At 39.8% G+C, this 20015-nt stretch overlaps 1 protein-coding gene across 1 annotated transcript; it reads left to right on the top strand.

Moving 5' to 3' along the window:
- On the top strand, nt 1–18563 carry CCDC198 (coiled-coil domain containing 198). Its single transcript, XM_058162737.1, has 6 exons — nt 1–211; nt 5938–5993; nt 10964–11050; nt 14143–14232; nt 15551–15713; nt 18304–18563. Exons 1-6 carry the CDS (start codon nt 1–3, stop codon nt 18561–18563), a joined length of 867 nt encoding a protein of 288 aa, XP_058018720.1.
- The last annotated feature ends 1452 nt before the right edge of the window (nt 18564–20015 follow it).

Here is a 20015-nt window from a genome sequence, read left to right as displayed (position 1 = left end):
ATGGGCTTGAATTCATCCAAGACCCATAGGAAAGTCACCAAAGTGACACCAATGCCATGCAAAGAAAGAGAACCAAAACAGCCAAATAGCGCGACAGTTTATTCCTTCCAGACTTTGCCAAGCTCATTTGTTTCCTCATCAGGGAGAAATCCAGTTCTGGAAAGACAACTTCCACCTTTGCGAGAGACATGCTACGGAAGATATCCCACAGGTAACCTAACGTTTCCTTTTATCTTTTTAAAATAGAACATGATCGACTTCTTTTTTTTAAAAAATCCACTAACTTCAAGGCCCTCTTTGGTTTTTTTTCCCCCTCTCCTCCCCCATATCTAAAATGTGACGTGATACTTTTGGAATCGAAAGTAGAACCTGAAATGTTTGAAGAAGTTTGGATTGTAGTGTGACTTTTTTATCTTCATTGTTCCAGGTAGCATTAGCACATACGGACGGTTCTCAATTTACAATCATTCATTTTGCAACTGTTCAAAGGTCCATCAAAATTTGAAAAAACCTGACTTAGGCTGGTCCTCACACCTATTATTGCCACACCATCCCCAGGTCATATGATTGAAATTCTAGCATGTATTTACAGTGTCCCAGGGTCACATGGTAGCCATTTGTGACTTTCCCAGCCAACTTCCAATGAATAGTCAGTGGGGAAAATCAGATTCACTTAATGATCACATGACAGCTGCAGTGATTAGGTTAACAACTGTTGCAAAAATTTGCAAAAATCAGGTTTTTGAGACCATTGCTAAACAATTGCTTTGTTTAGCAATGGTCTCAGTTGTAGTCATAAGATGAGGACTACCGGTAATGCTTCAAACCCAAACCAAATGCAAACAGAATAAAGACTCTTTGCATGGAGATTAAGATTTAGAAATCATTCACGGATTGAAACCATTATGAGATGGTTTCTTGGCCAAGTATGGCAAATTGGTGCCAGCAAATCTTTGGTGGGTCTATCCTTTTCCACTGTTTTGTGGAAAGGTGTATTTACTTAACATAACATAACATAACATCAGAGTTGGAAGGGACCTTGGAGGCCTTCTAGTCCAACCCCCTGCCCAGGCAGGAAACCCTATACCATCTCAGTCGGATGGTTATCCAACATTTTCTTAAAAATTTCCAGTGTTGGAGCATTCACAACTTCTGAAGGCAAGTCGTTCCACTTATTAATTGTTCTAACTGTCAGGAAATTTCTCCTTAGTTCTAAGTTGCTTCTTTCTTTGACCAGTTTCCACCCATTGCTTCTTGTTCTACCCTCAGGTGCTTTGGAGAACAGCCTGACTCCCTCTTCTTTGTGGCAGCCCCTAAGATATTGGAACACTGCTATCATGTCTCCCCTAGTCCTTCTTTTTGTTAAACTAGACATACCCAGTTCCTGCAACCGTTCTTCATATGTTTTATCCTCCAGTCCCCTAATCATCTTTGTTGCTCTTCTCTGCACTCTTTCTAGAGTCTCAACATCTTTTTTACATCGTGGCGACCAAAACTGGATGCAATATTCCAAGTGTGGCCTTACCAAGGCATTATAGAGTGGCACTAACACTTCACGTGATCTTGATTCTATCCCTCTGTTTATGCAGCCCAGAACTGTGTTGGCTTTTTTAACAGCTGCTGCACACTGCTGGCTCATATCTAAATGGTTATCCACTAGGACTCCAAGATCCCTCTCACAGGTACTACTATTGAGCAAGGTACCACATATACGGTACTGGTGCATTTTGTTTTTTTGGCCTAAATGTAGAACCTTACTTTTTTCTTGAGCCTGCTTATCTGATGTATTCAATCACATACATGATCTTGTTTCTTGGTTGGATAATCAGTATTCTCTGACTGAAGCAGTGGTGAAATCTGAACCGGTTTACTATCGGTTTGCAGGCTGTGCATGGGCGCTGTGCGTGCATGCACAGTGTGTACTACGCACCAAATGTGAGGTGCGCGTGCAGTGCAAGCCAAAAGGAGATAAGTAGAACAGTGCACGGGGGAGGGGGGGTTGATCAGCTGTGCTGCACAATTTTTTTTTTACTTTTAAAAGCATTTTTTTTACAACCTATTCGACCGAAGTGGTTGTAAAAAAATGCTTTTAAAAGTAATAAAAAAAGACTCTGACGATTGCACAGCTCAGCTGGGATCGTCAGAGCCTTTTTTTAACCTTTTAGAAGCATTTTTTTTTTACAACCTATTCGGCCGAAGAGGTTATAAAAAAATGCTTTTAAAAGTAAAAAAAAAGGCTTTGATGATCACATGGCTCAACTGGGCATGGGCAGGGGGTGGGGGCAGGGATTTTTGCTACCGAACATGTGTTCTCCGAACCACCCGCTGCCATCGCTACCCAATCACCCGATCTGGTCCGAACTGGGAGCATTTCACCCTTGAACTGAGGTTTCCTCTTGACCTGCGTTTCTCTACCTCAGCAATTTTGAAATGTGTGGACTTCAACTCCCAGGGTTCTCTGCAATTTGAAGTTGATTCCTAGTTGATTCAAACACTTTATTTGGTTCCTAGTATTCACACTTGCAAAGAAATCCTGGGCACTGAAATCTCTGTTTCTAAAAAGTTGAGAAAAGCTGATTGCAATTCAGTTGTGCTTTTCTTCTTCTCCATGCAGTGATCAATTTGATGCACTCTAGATACTCTCTGCAGAACTAATGCATAGACATAACTGTTCTCTCCTAGGCTGCTGATGTGCCACCCACTTCCAGTGGCCAGAGGAAGGGAGTTGCACATGAGAATGCTTTCTGTCTTAAGCTTTCCACTTTGCCTCATTCTACTACCGCCTACATCTGTCTCACTATTCCCAGACTGCCACTCTGTCACATGCATGGAAATTTATATACAGCCTAGAATTGTGACAGCGTAATAATGTTTGTAAATATATAGTAAACATAGGAACAAGTATATTTCTCCAATCTTTACTTTCCCCTAATATTCTATGCCCATTTCTATGGTTGTATATGATACATTTCTTGAAAAATTACTTTGGGAGGTAATTTGCATACAAATCCAAGCTAAATAATTTTACCATCTATTCTTAACACCGACTTATCTGGCTGTTAGCTTTTGCCTGATCTTGGACATATGCCGTTTAAACATAGTCTTATTTTAACAAACACAAGGAGAAGTCATTTTCTTTTCTTTTTTTGGTTTTATATAATTTAATGTGTTTCCTCACAAATAAAAAATTACTCAAATGTAATAATTTTATTTCAATTAAATCTAATTACAACTAAATTATCATTATTAATAACAATATACCATAACAATTTTAAAGATAAAATTTGGAGCTGAATTTTGCCATCGCTACTATATTTTATGGTTTTCCTTAGTGAATGATATTGCTATTAATAATTGTTGAAAAACAAATAGCTGCAGTGAAAAAACATAAAAAATTAATTGGTAGGCAGTATGTCCTTCTAAAAATTATTGAAACCAAAACGAGAGAATATGCAGTAATGGCAAAACTTACAATAGATATTCATAACAGAAGTTTGATTAAATTCAAGTAGGAATGAGTCCTTTAGACAGATATATTACATAGCAAGACAAATTGAAATACAGTTTTAGGAAAAGAATCAAGAGACCAGTTAGAAACACATTAATTGGTTAACTTGGTAATGTGGACTTCACTTCCCAGAATTCCCCAGCCAGCAAAAAAGATTAAACGGGTCAGGAAGTCTGTCTTGAGCCTGAAAGAAAGTTTTGTAGTTGCATTGTCACATCACCTATTACTGCTCCTGAATAAGGTCTTAAAAGCAGGGGTGAAATCCAGCAGGTTCCAACAGGTTCTGGAGAACCGGTAGCGGAAATTTTGAGTAGTTCGGAGAACCGGCAAATACCACCTCTGACTGGCCCCAGAATGGGGTGGGAATGGAGATTTTGCAGTATCCTTCCCCTGCCATGCCCACCAAGCCACACCATGCCCACCAAGCCACGCCCACAGAACTGGTAGTAAAAAAAAATAATAAGTACGACTGCTTAAAAGTCTCTTGAAGCAAAGTGCTGAGTAAATATTCCCGTGGTTCAGAGCTTAATGAGAAGTTGAGTAGTAGAAAATCCCTTCTCAAGGGGGGAAGACCAATTCTTAAGAGGAGAAATTTAAAAAGCAAGGAATGGGGCCATTTTAAGCTTTCTTTGTGGATTTACCTTCTGCTTGACTGTTATGGAAACAAACGGCGGCACCAGTTGGCTTTTGGTTCTAGTCCAGCTAACTTGTGGATCAGACTGCAGACAAAATCTTGTTTGGTTGGTTGATTGATTTATTAATAAGATGTGATTTCTAACTTGCCTTTCTAAGGTAGATAGTATTCAAGGAATCTGACAGAGCCACCAGTTGCCTTATATTTCTTGAATGTTTATTATTAACAATTTTAATAATAATTTAATAATTTTGAAAATATCATTGCCAGATGTAAACAGATTCCAGGTAAATCTGTCTTTGGCCTTTGACTGATGGTAACTTTGTCAATGCTGATGGTGTTCGAGTGGTGCTCCAGATGTTTTAGCATTGTACACAAGGCGCCAATTACTATCTGTATTACTTTGCTGTCTTTTGCCATGGTCATTCTACTTCTGGTTGCTGGACTTTGCATTCTGTTATCTTCTCGAGTTCTTTCTCTTCTCTTCTGCTCTCCAGGTACTGCCATGTCTACTACCAAGACTTTTTCTTTCTTTTTTCTTATCGACAGTTGTTAATTCTAGGATGTTGTACGGCAAGATACTTTTCTGTTTGAATTTTAAAGTCTCAGAGCACATTAGCTTTTAAAATTTCTATTACTTTGTCTTTTTTATGGTTGCACGAGTTCTGGCTTGCAGACAGGTGATATTTCTTGTAGATATGCCAATGCACCATTGTTGGTAGTTTGTCATGCTTTGTTTTTGTTTCTTGTACTTATTTCATATTTTGTACCTATACCATGAAAAGATAATCTGTTTCCCCAAAGATAATAATGATAATGTGATTCTGTCTGGCTATTTCCTCCTCCTCCTTTCCTGGATAATCTAGCAGCAGATTATTCTCTTTTAAAGATGAAAGGAAATGTACTTCTACTTTAAGTGGAGTCACTTCTCACAAGTTGAAAGACTACAGAGAATACAAATGCGTTCTGGTCATTTAGCAACAGATCCTGTATTGTTTCATTATACCACAAGCACTTGCATAAACATCTGGGTCTGATGAAAAAGATTTAAAAAATGGATTCTGTTGTTTATAATGGAAAAGTGATTTCCTGCAAAAGGGAGTTTGTAATTCTTTTGCAGCCGTTTTCTCACACAAATCCTGCTGAAGTGTCAGTTTTGTGAGTGTCCTGGACAGTGTCTGTCATGAATCTCTGTGTCAGGGTTCCAAGTAACATTCCCAACAAAAGAAATATTTTATCAGAGATGTCATATTGGCACATCTGGTAAAATGGAACTTTGAGGAACCCCAGGCCTTGGAGTCTTCTTTCATTTGGGTTATTACTTGGAACTCTGACACTCTGCTTTGTGTACTCACAAAAAGGGCCCTTCCTTGGGTAAATAGATTTGGACTGATAAGAAGGGATATGTTATATGCAGTGTATCTCAACCTTGTCATCTCTAAGATGTGTAGACTTCAACTCCCAGAATTCCTCAACATTGCTGGCTGGAGAATTCTGGGAACTGAAATCCACGCATCTTAAAGTCAACAAGATTGAGAAACACTGGTTATATGTATCGACCATTCCTTGTTTCTATGAATAAAATCTAAAGGCAAGAATAAAAATGAGCTGGGTTCCCCATTCTTTATTTTAAAAATAGCAAATAATCAGTCTTCCATGACAAAAAAATAGTAAATCACTAATTTTGTATAACTAGCTCAGATTTTTAAAATACTTCCTTTCCTTCAAGTGCCCAGGCCAACTCTGTTAGACCTCAAACAAGGAGAAGGAGGAGGAGGTGGTGGTGGAGGAGGAGGCGGAGGAGGAGGAGAAGGAAGCATCATCAAGCAACATCCACCTCGAAGGCTTCAGGTAAGATGCCTCTTGATCCCTAGTTCCTTCTCTTTCACACTGAAGCTGAATTTAAATTGCTGCTATCTTGTCTCTTCAAGCCACATCAGCAAATTCCAATGAGAAAAATCCACTCCCCAAGGAATTCTTGTTAGTGTTCTTCAATTTGCTAAAATCTCTTTGAAGGTCTTTTCTCCTTCTTCACTCTCCTCAATCCCCTCCAGCACCCTCTTCTTGTTGAGAATACTTTATGAGATCCTGCTGGATGCATTTTGCTAGCTTGTTGGGTCTTTTCATGTGGCCTAGTTTTGCAGAGTTAGAAGAATGCTTCAGCAATGAGTAAGATTAAAAGAAACTGCAAAAGATGTTTCATGAGGAACCTTCCATTCCAAATTTCGGGCAAAGTGGTAAGGCTCGGAATAAAAATTTTATTTTATTATTTATTTTTTATTTTTTTATTTATTTTTTTATTTATTTTATTTTGCCAATTAGGCAAAAAGGAGAGGAAACATAACTCCAAATGCTCCAATGAAAGATGTCTCAGTGGAAGCTGAAGAAGCCTTCTCTGATGAGATCTGTGTTACATCCTTAAGGGCAGGGTTAGGTTGCTACTGGTTCACCCGGTTTGGGAAAACTGGAAGTGGCGGTGGCGGGAGGCTCTACTCACCCGCCCAGACATCATCAAAAATGCTCTGCGCATGTGCAGAACCTTCTACACATACGCAGAACCTTCTACACATGCGCAGAAGCACCGTGCGCTCACAAAGCCCACATGCTCCCAATAACAAACTGGTAGCACCAGGATTTGAATCCCACTACTACTTAAGGGGAATTATATTCTATCCAGTCTGTAATTTTTATTGGCAAGTCTTCACCCAGAGGATTCACTGACCTCGTATTTTATTCATTTCACTTGTCAATAGGGCTCCACTTCTTCCTCCGAGATAAGTTCCACATAATTTACAAAAGGGGAAAAAACAAAGCCTAAATAAATGAACCAACAATTTTTTCAAGTAAGCTATAATATGGGCTCAGACCGCTAACAATATTTAAACTAGCCTGGGTTAAGCAGAAGACCTGGTCATCTTATTACAGTACAGCATGAAATGAGAAATATCACTGAAGGTTGAGAATACTTTATGAGATCCTGCTGGATGCATTTTGCTAGCTTGTTGGGTCTTTTCATGTGGCCTAGTTTTGCAGAGTTAGAAGAATGCTTCAGCAATGAGTAAGATTAAAAGAAACTGCAAAAGATGTTTCATGGGGAACCTTCCATTCCAAATTTCGGGCAAAGTGGTAAGGCTCGGAATAAAATTTTATTTTTATTATTTATTTTTTATTTTTTTTTTATTTTATTTATTTTATTTTGCCAATTAGGCAAAAAGGAGAGGAAACATAACTCCAAATGCTCCAATGAAAGATGTCTCAGTGGAAGCTGAAGAAGCCTTCTCTGATGAGATCTGTGTTACATCCTTAAGGGCAGGGTTAGGTTGCTACTGGTTCACCCGGTTTGGGAAAACTGGAAGTGGCGGGAGGCTCTACTCACCCGCCCAGACATCATCAAAAATGCTCTGCGCATGTGCAGAACCTTCTACACATACGCAGAACCTTCTACACATGCGCAGAAGCACCGTGCGCTCACAAAGCCCACATGCTCCCAATAACAAACTGGTAGCACCAGGATTTGAATCCCACTACTACTTAAGGGGAATTATATTCTATCCAGTCTGTAATTTTTATTGGCAAGTCTTCACCCAGAGGATTCACTGACCTCGTATTTTATTCATTTCACTTGTCAATAGGGCTCCACTTCTTCCTCCGAGATAAGTTCCACATAATTTACAAAAGGGGAAAAAACAAAGCCTAAATAAATGAACCAACAATTTTTTCAAGTAAGCTATAATATGGGCTCAGACCGCTAACAATATTTAAACTAGCCTGGGTTAAGCAGAAGACCTGGTCATCTTATTACAGTACAGCATGAAATGAGAAATATCACTGAAGGTTTGAGGAATACTTTAAATGCTATTTTTAGCCCACTTCTATACTTTCTTCCAAAATCGTAAAATAATTCGAAGCACTCAAGAGGGTCCTTGGGTTATGCTGAAATCTGACAAATATTGTGGTGTTTGCCCAAAATATTAAGCAAGTTTATGAATGCCCTATTTTATTTTATTTTATTGCCTCTGTCTTTCTCTATCAGATATCATAATGGAAACTTGGATAGGATCTACTGGTAGATCAGTATTTCTCAACCTTGTCAACTTTAAGATCTGCGGACTTCAGTTCCCAGAATTCGCCAACCAGCAATGCTGGAGCATTCTGGGAATTGAAGTCCACCTATCTTAAAGTTGGCAAGGTTGAGAAACATTGACCTAAGTAATATAGGATCTGTTCAGATGGACCAAAAGCTGTGTGTTCCTTGTATGAAATCTTACATAATTTTAGCATTTTGTTTTTATTTTAAATGGAACAATTATTTGTACATTTTTGTATTTTCAATCGTGCATGATGATGTTTAGCAGCTGGAAAGACTTTGACCTGTCTGCCTCCTCTCTTTTGCACATCAACAGCATTTGCAACATTTAAGGAAATCTTTAGCTTTGTAGTGTTACTGGCTGCCACCTAGTGACTGTACCTTGATTAGTAACCATTCTTTACGAATGCAAAAGGCAGAAGTTTCTCCAGTGGGAAAAATTCCATTGAATAATGTGGGATGTATTTGGGAGTCAATGTTTATAAATGTGCTATAACTTTTCTTTTGATTTGTCTCTTTTGTTGTAAGTCCATAAATCTGTTCAATGTAAGGTAGAGCGTGAAAGTCAAATTTTTATCTAAGGGAATACAACTATTCTTCTGTATCACACCTTGCATTTTGGATAAATAAATATAGGTTCAACATGCAATCCTTCAAAAGGTTGTTGGGAAATATACTACAAAGAGAAATGGCTGCCTGGCCAGCTCTAGGTAGTCCTTGATTTAGGATTGCAATTGGGACCACAACTTTGATTTCTAAGCAAAGAAAGTTGTTCCCTGAGTCACATCCAATTTTATGACCTTGTCACGGACATTAAGCGAATCACTGCAATTAAGTGAATCACATAGTTGTACACCCATTGACTCCGTTTGTCGAAAACTGGCTGGGAAGCTCCCAAATGGCAATCACATGACCCCATGACACGGCAACTCTGATAAATACTTGCCAGATGCCAAGAGCCCAAATTCTGATCACATGACCATGGGGATGCTGTAATGGTTGCAAGGGGAAGGACTAAGTCATAAGTCGCTTTTTTAATGCTGTTATAACTTTGAAAGATCACTAGATGAATGGTCGTAAGTCAAGGACTACCTATATCCCATTCTATGCTAACTGGCACTGAGTACCAAACTACATCCTTGTCTGATGGCAGAAACATTGAAAATTCCTGTATCGGAATGCCAAAAAGTCGTTGCACTTTTAAGCTCAGCCCCTCTTGAGAAGATATGAACCATCTTGATGTGTACAGAAAAGGGTTGAAGCTGACTATGCGAATGTCATCCGCCTAACCCACCTCCCTGCCTCAACCCTTAATCTTCACGGCTTGTGAAACATCATTGAAATGCCACAAATCGTTATAAGATGTAATAAATGCCCTTGAGAATGAAATCTAACAAGTGATAGTTTATTAGACTTTCTGTATATTGAGGATGGCACTTCATTTCTGAAATATAGGAGCAGAGATGGTATTCAGCCGGTTTGGACCAGTTCGCCTGAACCGATAGCAGAAATTGCAGGTGGGCCCGCCCCGCCCGCCCACCCTGGCTCTATGTCATCTTATTTAGGCACATTTTTGAGGCTGGGCGCATGCACAGAAGATGCGCATGCAAGCAAAGCACATGCTCAGAAGCCCAGGTGCATGTGTGGAAGGCAGGAGCGCGTGCAAAGCAAGCGTGTGTGCACGGGGCGAACCGGTAGTAACATAATGTGAAACCCACCGCTGTAGAGGAGATCAGGTCAGTAAAAAGGGGGAGAGCTTTGATCACATGGTGGTTTACTTTTCTTGACATCACCCCCATGGACACCCTGAGTGAAACCTTGAAGGCATCTCCTCTCTCTTTAGATTGTTTTGATCAAAGCAGCGTAAAAGCACCTGGTATTAACATATACATCTAAGTAAATTTTAAAACAATAACAAACAGTACACCGGCATTATCACCGGGGCACGCTGAAAACAGTGTGGTCATTTCAGGAAGTACAGTGAAGGTTTTTTCAATTCTTAAAAAATTCTACTACAGGGGTCTCCAACCTTGTCAACTTTAAGACTTGTGGACTTCAACTCCCAGAATTCCTCAGCCAGCTGGCTGAGGAATTCTGGGAGTTGAAGTCCACAAGTCTTAAAGTTGACAAGGTTGGAGACCCCTGTTCTACTACACACATTTTAGGGGAAAAGCACAACCTTTGTCTGGCCCCAAACTTAGAATAATAGAATAAAGAATAACAGGTGGAGGTATTCTAGTCCAACTCTCTGGTCAAGCAGAAGATCCTGTATCATTTCAAATAAATGGTTGTCCAGTCTCTTCTTAAAAATTTCCAGTGTTGGAGCACCCACAACTTCTGGAGGCAAGTCGTTCCACTGATTAATTGTTCTCACTGTCAGGAAATTTCTCCTTAGGAATGAAGAAGAATATATGTGTCCCAGGATTGGGTTGCAGGATCCAATCTGGTTCAGTCACTGGGACCAGCGTGAGTCCTAAAGCTCGAAAGACAAAACCTTTGGTCCCGGATTGGATCCTGCAATTGCTCCTTAGTTCTAGGTTGTTTCTCACCTTGATTAGTTTCCATCCATTGCTTCTTGCCCTGCCCTCAGGTGCTTTGGAGAATAGCTTGTATGAAAATCTCATGGACTGCAAATCTGCTCTTCAAGGGCATATTCAAATAGACTCTGCCACAGACATCAAGTTAGTGCACTCTGATTCCAGAGTGTTGTTTTACTCTTTTCTTGGCTTTGCAGAAATTGGAGCCATTTATTCTTGCAGACAACATCCCTGCAGCCAAATACCTGAATCTGCAAGGTGGGACAGTAACGCAGAAGGAAAAGGTAAATATTTAAAGAAAACTGGGGGTACAAAAACTGATTTATGAAATAAAGAAAGATGAATTTGGAATTAAAATTCAACACCCTTCTAAAAACAATGGGCATGCCTCCTCTTCAGTGGTGAAATCCAGCTGGATCTATCCAGCTTTCACGATACGGTAGGGCTGGCAGTGGGAGGGTTTTTGACCCTCTGTGCATGCGCAGAAGGCTCTGCATATATGGAGGAGGCACGCTCACATTTGCGATCCGGTAGCTGCATTTCACTCTTGCTACTCTTCCTTCTGCTCCTTCTTCTGCAGAGGGCCGTGAAAATATTTGCAGACCCCTCACATCCTGGACATAAACTGTTTCAACTCCTACCCTCAAAACGACGCTATAGAGCACTGCACACCAGAACAACTAGACACAAGAACAGTTTTTTCCCGAAGGCCATCACTCTGCTAAACAAATAATTCCATCAACACTGTCAGACTATTTACTGAATCTGCACTACTATTAATCGTTTCATAGTTCCCATCACCAATCTCTTTCCACTTATGACTGTATGACTATAACTTGTTGCTGGCAATCCTTATGATTTATATTCATATATTGACCATCAATTGTGTTGTAAATGTCGTACCTTGATGAAGGTATCTTTTCTTTTATGTACACTGAGAGCATATGCACCAAGACAAATTCCTTGTGTGTCCAATCACACTTGGCCAATAAAAATTCTATTCTATTCTATTCTATTCTATTCTATTCTATTCTATTCTATTCTATTCTATTCTATTCTATTCTCTTCCTCCACCATACAAAGAACACTGCTTTGTGATCCCAGATAGGTAGGAGGGATAAATATGGTTACATTTTTATTTGCAAAACCCAATGTGTTAGTTCTGTTACTTTCATATTTTAGAACTTCGTGCTTGACACTCAAGCCATTTGTGTGTGAGTGACCTATAGTGTCACCCAGCTATTGCTGAAGTAACATAAATCTTACCCATAGTACAGTTATTTTTATACAGTAATTGGGTGACTATTAAAAATTGCAATCAGTTGCTACTGGTGACCTCTCCTTATGGAGAATGGAGTTAGTGTCACAATTAGCCTACAGGGCTGTCACATGAATTGCAACTGCCTTGTCAACACAGCATATTGCTGCCAACCTAACAACATCCAGATGAGCCGGTATTCCAGCCTTCCAATTGGTAAACAACATAACCGTGAAAGTATTTCCATGTTGTTAGTTTGCAATCAATCTGTCAAGTTCGTTTGTATCTAAAGCAGAGGTGAAATCCAGCAGGTTCTGACAGGTTCTGGAGAGCTGGTAGCGGAAATTTTGAGTAGTTCAGAGAACCGGCAAATACCACCTCTGGCTGGCCCCAGAGTGGGGTGAGAATGGAGATTTTGCAATATCTTTCCCCTGGAGTGGGGAGGGAATGGGGATTTTGCAGTATCCTTCCCCTGCCACACCCACCAAACCACACCACGCCCACTAAGCCATGCCCACAGAACCCGTAGTAAAAATATTTGGATTTCACCACTGACCTAAAGTAACTTATTCCAATTTGGGCCCTTCCAGGTGTCTAAGCTTACTATTTCTATCTGATCATGGTGTGGCAAATGCTCAGGGATGATGGGAATTCTCTGTCAATTCAGTTAGGGAGAGTCACCTTATAGAAAGTCTTGAACTACATATCAAGAAATTGATTGGAGTACTTATCTCCAATTTATTGTCCTTTAAATGCCAGGCATTAAAAATACAGAAGCATTGGCATTATAAATGGAAGAAGGCAATCTAGACCAGCCAGATGTTTGATTTGACTGCCTTTGGTTCACTTCCTATGTTTCATTGTAGGAATAGGATATCTATAGGTGGAAATTTTTTTAAAAAGTCAAGTTGGTGGCTACACAGGCACAGCTCAAGTCCTGTTCATTTTTATGCCTACTGTACATACAATGCATATGAGGGTGGACAGTTGTGTAATCATGGTTGCCATCCTGACTTTAGATCAGGGGTCTCCAACCTTGGCAACTTTAAGACTTGTGGACTTCAAATCCCAGAATTCCTCAGCCAGCAAGCTCAGCAAGCTGGCTGAAGAATTCTGGGAGTTGAAGTCCACAAGTCTTAAAGTTGCCAAGGTTGGAGAATCCTGCTTCAGATGACTTAGAAAAGTTCAGATTGATGTAACATTGTCTCTGTATCTTTTTAAAAAGTTCTATGGTTACATCTGTTGGTAAAAAATCTGTGGTTTTAAATAGCTTAAAAGAAGACTGGTGACTTAAAAGAAGACTGGTGAAGACTGGTGAAGACCAGTAACACCGCTCCTGCGCAGACTGCACTGGCTACCTGTGGCCTTTCGGGTGCACTTTAAGGTTTTGGTTACTACCTTCAAAGCGCTCCATGGCTTAGGGCCTGGGTACTTACGGGACCGCCTGCTGTTACCGCATGCCTCCCACCGACCCGTACGCTCTCACAGAGAGGGACTTCTCAGGGTGCCGTCCGCCAAGCAATGTCGGCTGGCGGCCCCCAGGGGAAGGTCCTTCTCTGTGGGGGCTCCCACACTCTGGAACGAGCTTCCCCCGGGTTTACGCCAAATATCTGACCTTCGGACCTTCCGCCGCGAACTGAAGACACATCTTTTCATTCGCGCGGGGCTGGCTTAAATTTTATCAATTTTAAATTTTATCGATTTTAAAAAAAATTTAATATTAATTTTAATGGGGGTTTTAGTTTTATATATTTTTAAAGTTTTTTTAAGGCCAATTATAAAATAAGTTTTTTAATTTGTATTTTAAATTGTATATTGTATTGTCTGCTTTTACTTTTGGCTGTACACCGCCCTGAGTCCTTCGGGAGAAGGGCGGTATAAAAATCGAATAAATAATAATAATAATAATAATAATAATGTCACTGGCCTTTGGCTACCAAAATCCAGAGGATATTAGTTTTGTGCCATCTCGTGGCCATCCGGATTTTGGCAGCCGTGACCTCCCTAGTATATAAACTGGACAATGCAGTGATGTTCTCAAAAGAGTTACACAATCTTGGCTTTGTTTCATAAAAGGTTTTTTTATTATGTCTTTAAATCCTCCGCTTAACCTGGAAGGAACTAGAGAGAGGAGAGCACGTTGCTAGGCATCCCGCTGGAAGAAGGCAGTATTTACTCCAGATGAAGATGCTTGAAATAAGAAAAGAGGTAAACCTGGTGTTGGAAGAAATATCCTTCTGGGTTCAGTTCCAAGTGGGGAGAAAGACACTGGAAATATGGTGGCTGTTTGGAAAGATGGTTTTAATGGTGGACAGGATCAGATGCCTTGTTGATATTGGGTGAAGAAGAAAAAGGGCAGAGGTGATGAGAGTGCCTTGGTTTTATGCCCTTTCTGGGCCCCACCCTAGAGCTTCCTGTTCCTGTGTAAGAAATGCACTCTGATTGGTGGTCAGACTCCCAGGGGGCCATGCAGGGGCAACTCTGTAGGCTTTCCTGAGTCCCAAGCTTGGCTGAGTCTTGCTGGGTGATGTAATTTTCCCATACCATGTGATGAATTTCTGTTGCTAGATGGGTCCTATTATGTCCTAGAGGCCATGTCTTTTGTGTTGCGGTTCTGCTGGCTCAGGCCTTAATGAGACCTTTGACAAAGTGGGGGGGCTGACAAAGTGGGGGGGGGGGTTATTCCCGGTTTGGTCGGTTCTTACGAACCGGTAGTAAAAGCAGTGGAAGGTTCTGCCCACCCACCCAGATGTCATCATAGACGATCTGCGCATGCCATTGTGAACCAGTAGTCAAGGTAAGTAGAACCCACCCCTGGCTGAGTTTCTGGCTCCCTTTTAGGGGAAATATTCTGCCCTTTTAATAAATATTTCCTAAAATATTTCATTTTTCTAGGAGAGGGATGGGTGCTAACTTCCTACACTGGGATACTTTACTACTGGTGCAATATGATTGGAATATTTAAGGAGAAAAGCAAATGATAGAATAAATTGAAGGAGTTTCTGTTTTATGCACTGAATAGCAATTTGATGGCATGTGTTTTGTAGAAATTTGTATTATTGGTGTATGTATAGCAGTAATTGTTCAATCTATTTAACAACCTAGCTAGAAGCATATTAAACAGATGTTACTACACTAATCATGTGAAACTTATTCATTTGTATAGCAATTATATGTACATGTTTATTAAAACTTTATTTCTCAATTAACTTATTTTTTTTAAGAAATTGCACTTTAGAACTTTGTTCTTGTTTTTAAGATAAAATAAGAATACACTGTACTTTTAAGAGTATAACAACAGTGCAAACCTCTTTCATTTTTTAAAAAAATAAATAAACTACTGGCCATGATTTTCCACCAAGAATTCTCAGAAGTCTAGAGGTTTTTTGGTTTTTTTAAAGGTGATTAAAATTCTGCTGGCATTTTTGAAAAGAACTCCAGGTTCTTTCAGAAAGAAGAAGATCTCTTAAGCCATTTTGAGACCGTTGTGTATCTGTAATTTATAAGGAATTATTTATCAATTCAGGCAGAACTGAAAAGGCGTCTGCAACAGGAGGCTAGGCTTAATAAGCCCAAAATGAGGGATCTTCATGTGCTGGGCACTCTTGAGCATATGCAGGGAACTCAAAGCTCTGATGATGAAGACCAACACTCTACTGAGCATGAACAAACATTTAATGGAAGCCATGGTAAGTATCATCAAGGCAATCAATTTTTAAGCCAACGTCATTGATGCTGCTACAGGGTTATGGTGATTCCTAACCGTTTAATCTCTATATTGGCACCATCTTTGTTTTATAGTCTCCTTCTTAGAACTCTTTGTAAATCCATCTACATTGTGGTGCAGTGGTTAGAATGTAGTATTGCAGGCTAACTCTGCCTACTGCCAGCAGTTCGATCCTGATGGGCTCAAGGTTAATTTAGCCTTCCATTCTTCTGAGGTTGGTAAAATGAAGACCTGGATTGTTGGGGGTCAATATGCTGACTCTGTAAACTGCTTAGAGAGGGCTGTAAAGCATTGTGAAGTGGTATGTAAGTGTAAGTGCAATTGCTATCTTCTTGCACCACCTGCCAATAGATGTAGACCAATATAGGTAAAGGTAAAAGTTCCCCTCACACATATGTGCTAGTCGTTCGTGACTCTAGGGGGCAGTGCTCATCTCTGTTTCAAAGCCGAAGAGGCAACGCTGTCTGAAGACATCTCCGTGGTCATGAGGCCAGCATGACTAAACACATGGAACACTGTTATCTTCCCACCAAAGATGGTCCCTATTTTTCCACTTGCATTTTTTACATGCTTTTGAACTGCTAGGTTGGCAGTTGCTAGGTTGGATAGGTTGGACCCCATTATGCGGCACTAGGGATTCGAACTACTGAACTAATGACCTTTCAATTGACAAGCTCAGCGTCTTAACCACTGAGCCACCACATCCCCTACCAATATACTCAAATATTAATCATTGAACTATGACTGAAACAAGGATTTTGCATCTAGTAATCAAAGCTGCTCAGTAAATGATGCAGGAGGACGTCAGAACAAAAGATGCCCGTGAGCTCCCCTATAACTAAAATTAGAACAGGAAATACAGATTCCAACTGGGATGAAATTATTCCAAGGATCCAATCATAGATGAATTGTTTCTATTTTGTACTAGGCTTACAGATTGCATGCTGATTGACTTCCAGTATGGTAGAGATGACATAAAATATGAGGACCACATTGATACATTTTGTGTTTATTGCTTTTTAAGGGATGCTAATCCCATGCTTGCACATCAAGTGGTCAAATCCCTTCACCAAGTTACACAACTATGCAAAACTTTTAATTAGATATGTCATTTTATTGTCCAATTGTTTTTTCCGCTTTCCCATTCCAAATTATTGCATCGAACTCAGTGGTGGGATTGAAATAATTTAACAACCGGTTCTCTGCCCTAATTATTTCTTCCAACAACCAGTTCACCAAATTGCTCAGAATGTTAACAACCGGTTCTCCTGAAGTAGTGCGAACTGGCTGAATCCCACCACTGATCGAACTATTTCTCTTTTTTACTATACACATCTGTAATAAAAATATTTGATTTGACATAAAGTCCTTAGCCACTTGTATGGTACAGAATCAGGGATGTTGTAAAATTTGTACCATGCCATAAACTTTTAGAAATTCTACAATCTATTTCTGAATTGGAATAACACAGAATTCATTTCTACCTGTGACAAAGTCTTAGCATAGAATATGCTAGGTCAAAAAATGCCTAAAGAATGGCCATAGGCATGCATTCTAGAGTAGTTTCTCCCACTAACTGTACAGTAATCATTTTTAGAGAGATGCCTTGGGATTAACACTTGATTGTAGATTTTTTTTCCCCATTAGCTCTTCCTAAGTGGAAATGAGTCCTAAGTGGAAATAAGAATCTGTCAGTATGTAAGGGTTCATGAATTGGAATAGACATGGTAACAGGTCAGCCAATGGGGACTGTTTGGTGACCCAGACGGCTCGGAGCCTGGGCATGGCTTAGGTTCACTGATGCTTCTGTGATTCTTTAGCTTCTGTGATTATTTATTCTGGTTATGGATTCTGAGTTCTGGTCCTGGCTTCTGCTATATGGTATTGTATATAAAGAAGTTTCTTATGTAAACGAATCCTGCTGAATTGCTTACTTGTGTGCTGGTTGGATTGCTGTAAACTCTGACAGAATCTGCCTTTCCTTTTCTTGTGTTTGTTTCATAAAAGGAGACAATGATGGGTTTTTTGATGCTTCAAAGGCTAACAAATTTATCTTGGTTATTTTCACCACAAAAGACTAAAACAGCCTCTCGTACATTGATGGAAAAGCATGCCCTTTTGTTTCTGAAGAATGACACCTTTGGGAGAAAGCTAAAGGTCATTTTATTCAAGTGCAGTATATTGGGGGTGGGCAGTGTGATTTCAGACTTCAGGTGTGGAGCTCTGATATGTCTACTAGGATTCCTGATGCCTGATCTGTTAAAATATTTTAGAATAAAAAATTAGGCTGGAGTAACCAAGCCAAAGCACCACCTCTAGCATTTTATTTGAAGGAATGCTGTGGGGCCAACCTGATCTCCTTCAGAGAATTTGGTATCCCAACTCTCATAATCCATGGCCAATAAGGCCAATGCTGTCAATGGATTATGGTTTCTGAAGTGCTAGGTTGGGACTAAGCTGGACCAACTGGCACTGATCCAAGGTTGCTAATGCATCACAGTTCTTCCTGTGTATTTGTACAATATTGAAGCTTCCTTTGCTTGTTTTGTTAGGAGATTTGTGGCACCGAGAATTTCTTAAAGAATCGGGGTCACCTAAATCCCATCTGGACCAGAGGGACAAAGTGGAGACGTGGTTGTTGAAGCAACAAGCAACAACGGAGTCGTCTTCTGATGCTTCCAGCACTGACACCAATAATTGGAGCGATTGCAATGACAACTTTAGGAAACCTTATCAGAGGCCTGCTTTAGTGAGAACTAAGACAGAAAGGATTACCCTTTTTGATGATTTTTTTGATAAAGAAATTATATAAGTCAAGTATAAGACAGCTTTTAGAGATGGTATTCTGACATTATTCTCCCATTTATAGTTCTCCTAACATCTATCTATCTCTATTATCTATCTTTATCATCTATCTATCATCCATCCATCCATCCATCCATCCATCCATTTATCCTGTCTGTCTGTCTGTCTGTCTGTCTGTCTATCTATCTATCTATCTATCTATCTATCTATCTATCTATCTATCTATCTATCTATCTATCTATCTATCTATCTCTCATCTATCTCCATTTATATTTATTATTGCCTTAGAAAATCTATAGAGAAGAAAACAGTGTATGCCATTGTAGTTAATAATCAGCCTACATCACAGTATTGAAATCCCCCTGCCAGTCTAAATGCCAGGCAGCCTCTGAGTATGACTACATACCGGGGTGAAATGCTCCTGGTTCGGAGTGGATCGCCCGATCCGGTAGCGATGTCTGCAGGTGGTTCAGAGAACCGGTAGCAAAAATCCCTGCTCCCCCCCGGCCGCATGCCAGCTGAGCCGCGTGATCATCAGAGGTTTTTTCCTTAACTTTTAAAAGCATTTTTTCTTCAGCTGAAAAAATGCTTTTAAAAGTAAAAAAAAAAGGCTCTGATGATTGTGCGGCTCAGCTGGGATCATCAGAACCTTTTCAAAGCATTTTTTCTACGACCTCTTAGGCCGAAGAAGTTGTAAAAAAAATGCTTTTAAAGGGTTCTGGCGATCAGGCAACTCAGCTGGGATTGTCAGAACCCTTTAAAAGCATTTTTTCTACAAGCTCTTCCACTGAAGAGGTTGTAGAAAAAATGCTTTAAAAGTTAAAAAAAAGTTGGCCATGCCCACCCAGTCACATTACCCCCCCCAAGCCACGCCCACAGAACCAGTAGTAATAAATTTTACATTTCACCCCTGCTACACACCCTTCTCAAGCATAGGCTTCAGCACAGATTCTTTGGGAGATTCTATCCCCCACTCCTCCGCTTCTTATAGAAACAAAACAAAACAAAACCTTTGTTCTTTTAAAAGAAGAAAGTGAATTCTGGGAAACAGAGCAAGAAGTTATTGTCCTTGAGATAGGAAAAAAAGTGGGATGTACTGTCACTCCAACAGCTTTGATAAATAGCTGGAATTACCACAAGAGACTGCAACAGAGGACTTTTTGTTGGGATTCTTTTACAACTTATCGAGGAGATAAAGAAATATGTAAATATATTTGTCAAAAGCTGCATTAAATTATAATTTCTTTTGCCTTGCCTGCTTATGCAATATGCCTTGCTTATTATGCAATATGCTGTAGATTTCTGTACAAAAATGATTTCTGTACAAAAATAATTGCGTTTTATCATAGCCTGGAATCAGACATATTCTAGAATACCTATATCTTGATCTCTAAGTTCTTTTTAGTAATAATAATGGAAGGAAAATGTAGTAGAACAACACAACTTGTCTATTTGGAGA

Source organism: Ahaetulla prasina, chromosome 1, assembly GCF_028640845.1.
Source record: "Ahaetulla prasina isolate Xishuangbanna chromosome 1, ASM2864084v1, whole genome shotgun sequence".
In the NCBI taxonomy this organism is placed as follows: Eukaryota; Metazoa; Chordata; class Lepidosauria; order Squamata; family Colubridae; genus Ahaetulla; species Ahaetulla prasina.
This window is presented reverse-complemented; position numbering and strand designations above follow the sequence as displayed.

Coding starts and splice junctions, on each gene's coding strand:
- CCDC198 (XM_058162737.1), top strand. CDS start 1: ATGGGCTTGAATTCATCCAAGACCCATAGGAAAGTCACCAAAGTGACA. Junction 212..5,937: donor CTACGGAAGATATCCCACAG/GTAACCTAACGT, acceptor GTGGAGGAGGAG/GCGGAGGAGGAGGAGAAGGA. Junction 15,714..18,303: donor AACATTTAATGGAAGCCATG/GTAAGTATCATC, acceptor TTGTTTTGTTAG/GAGATTTGTGGCACCGAGAA.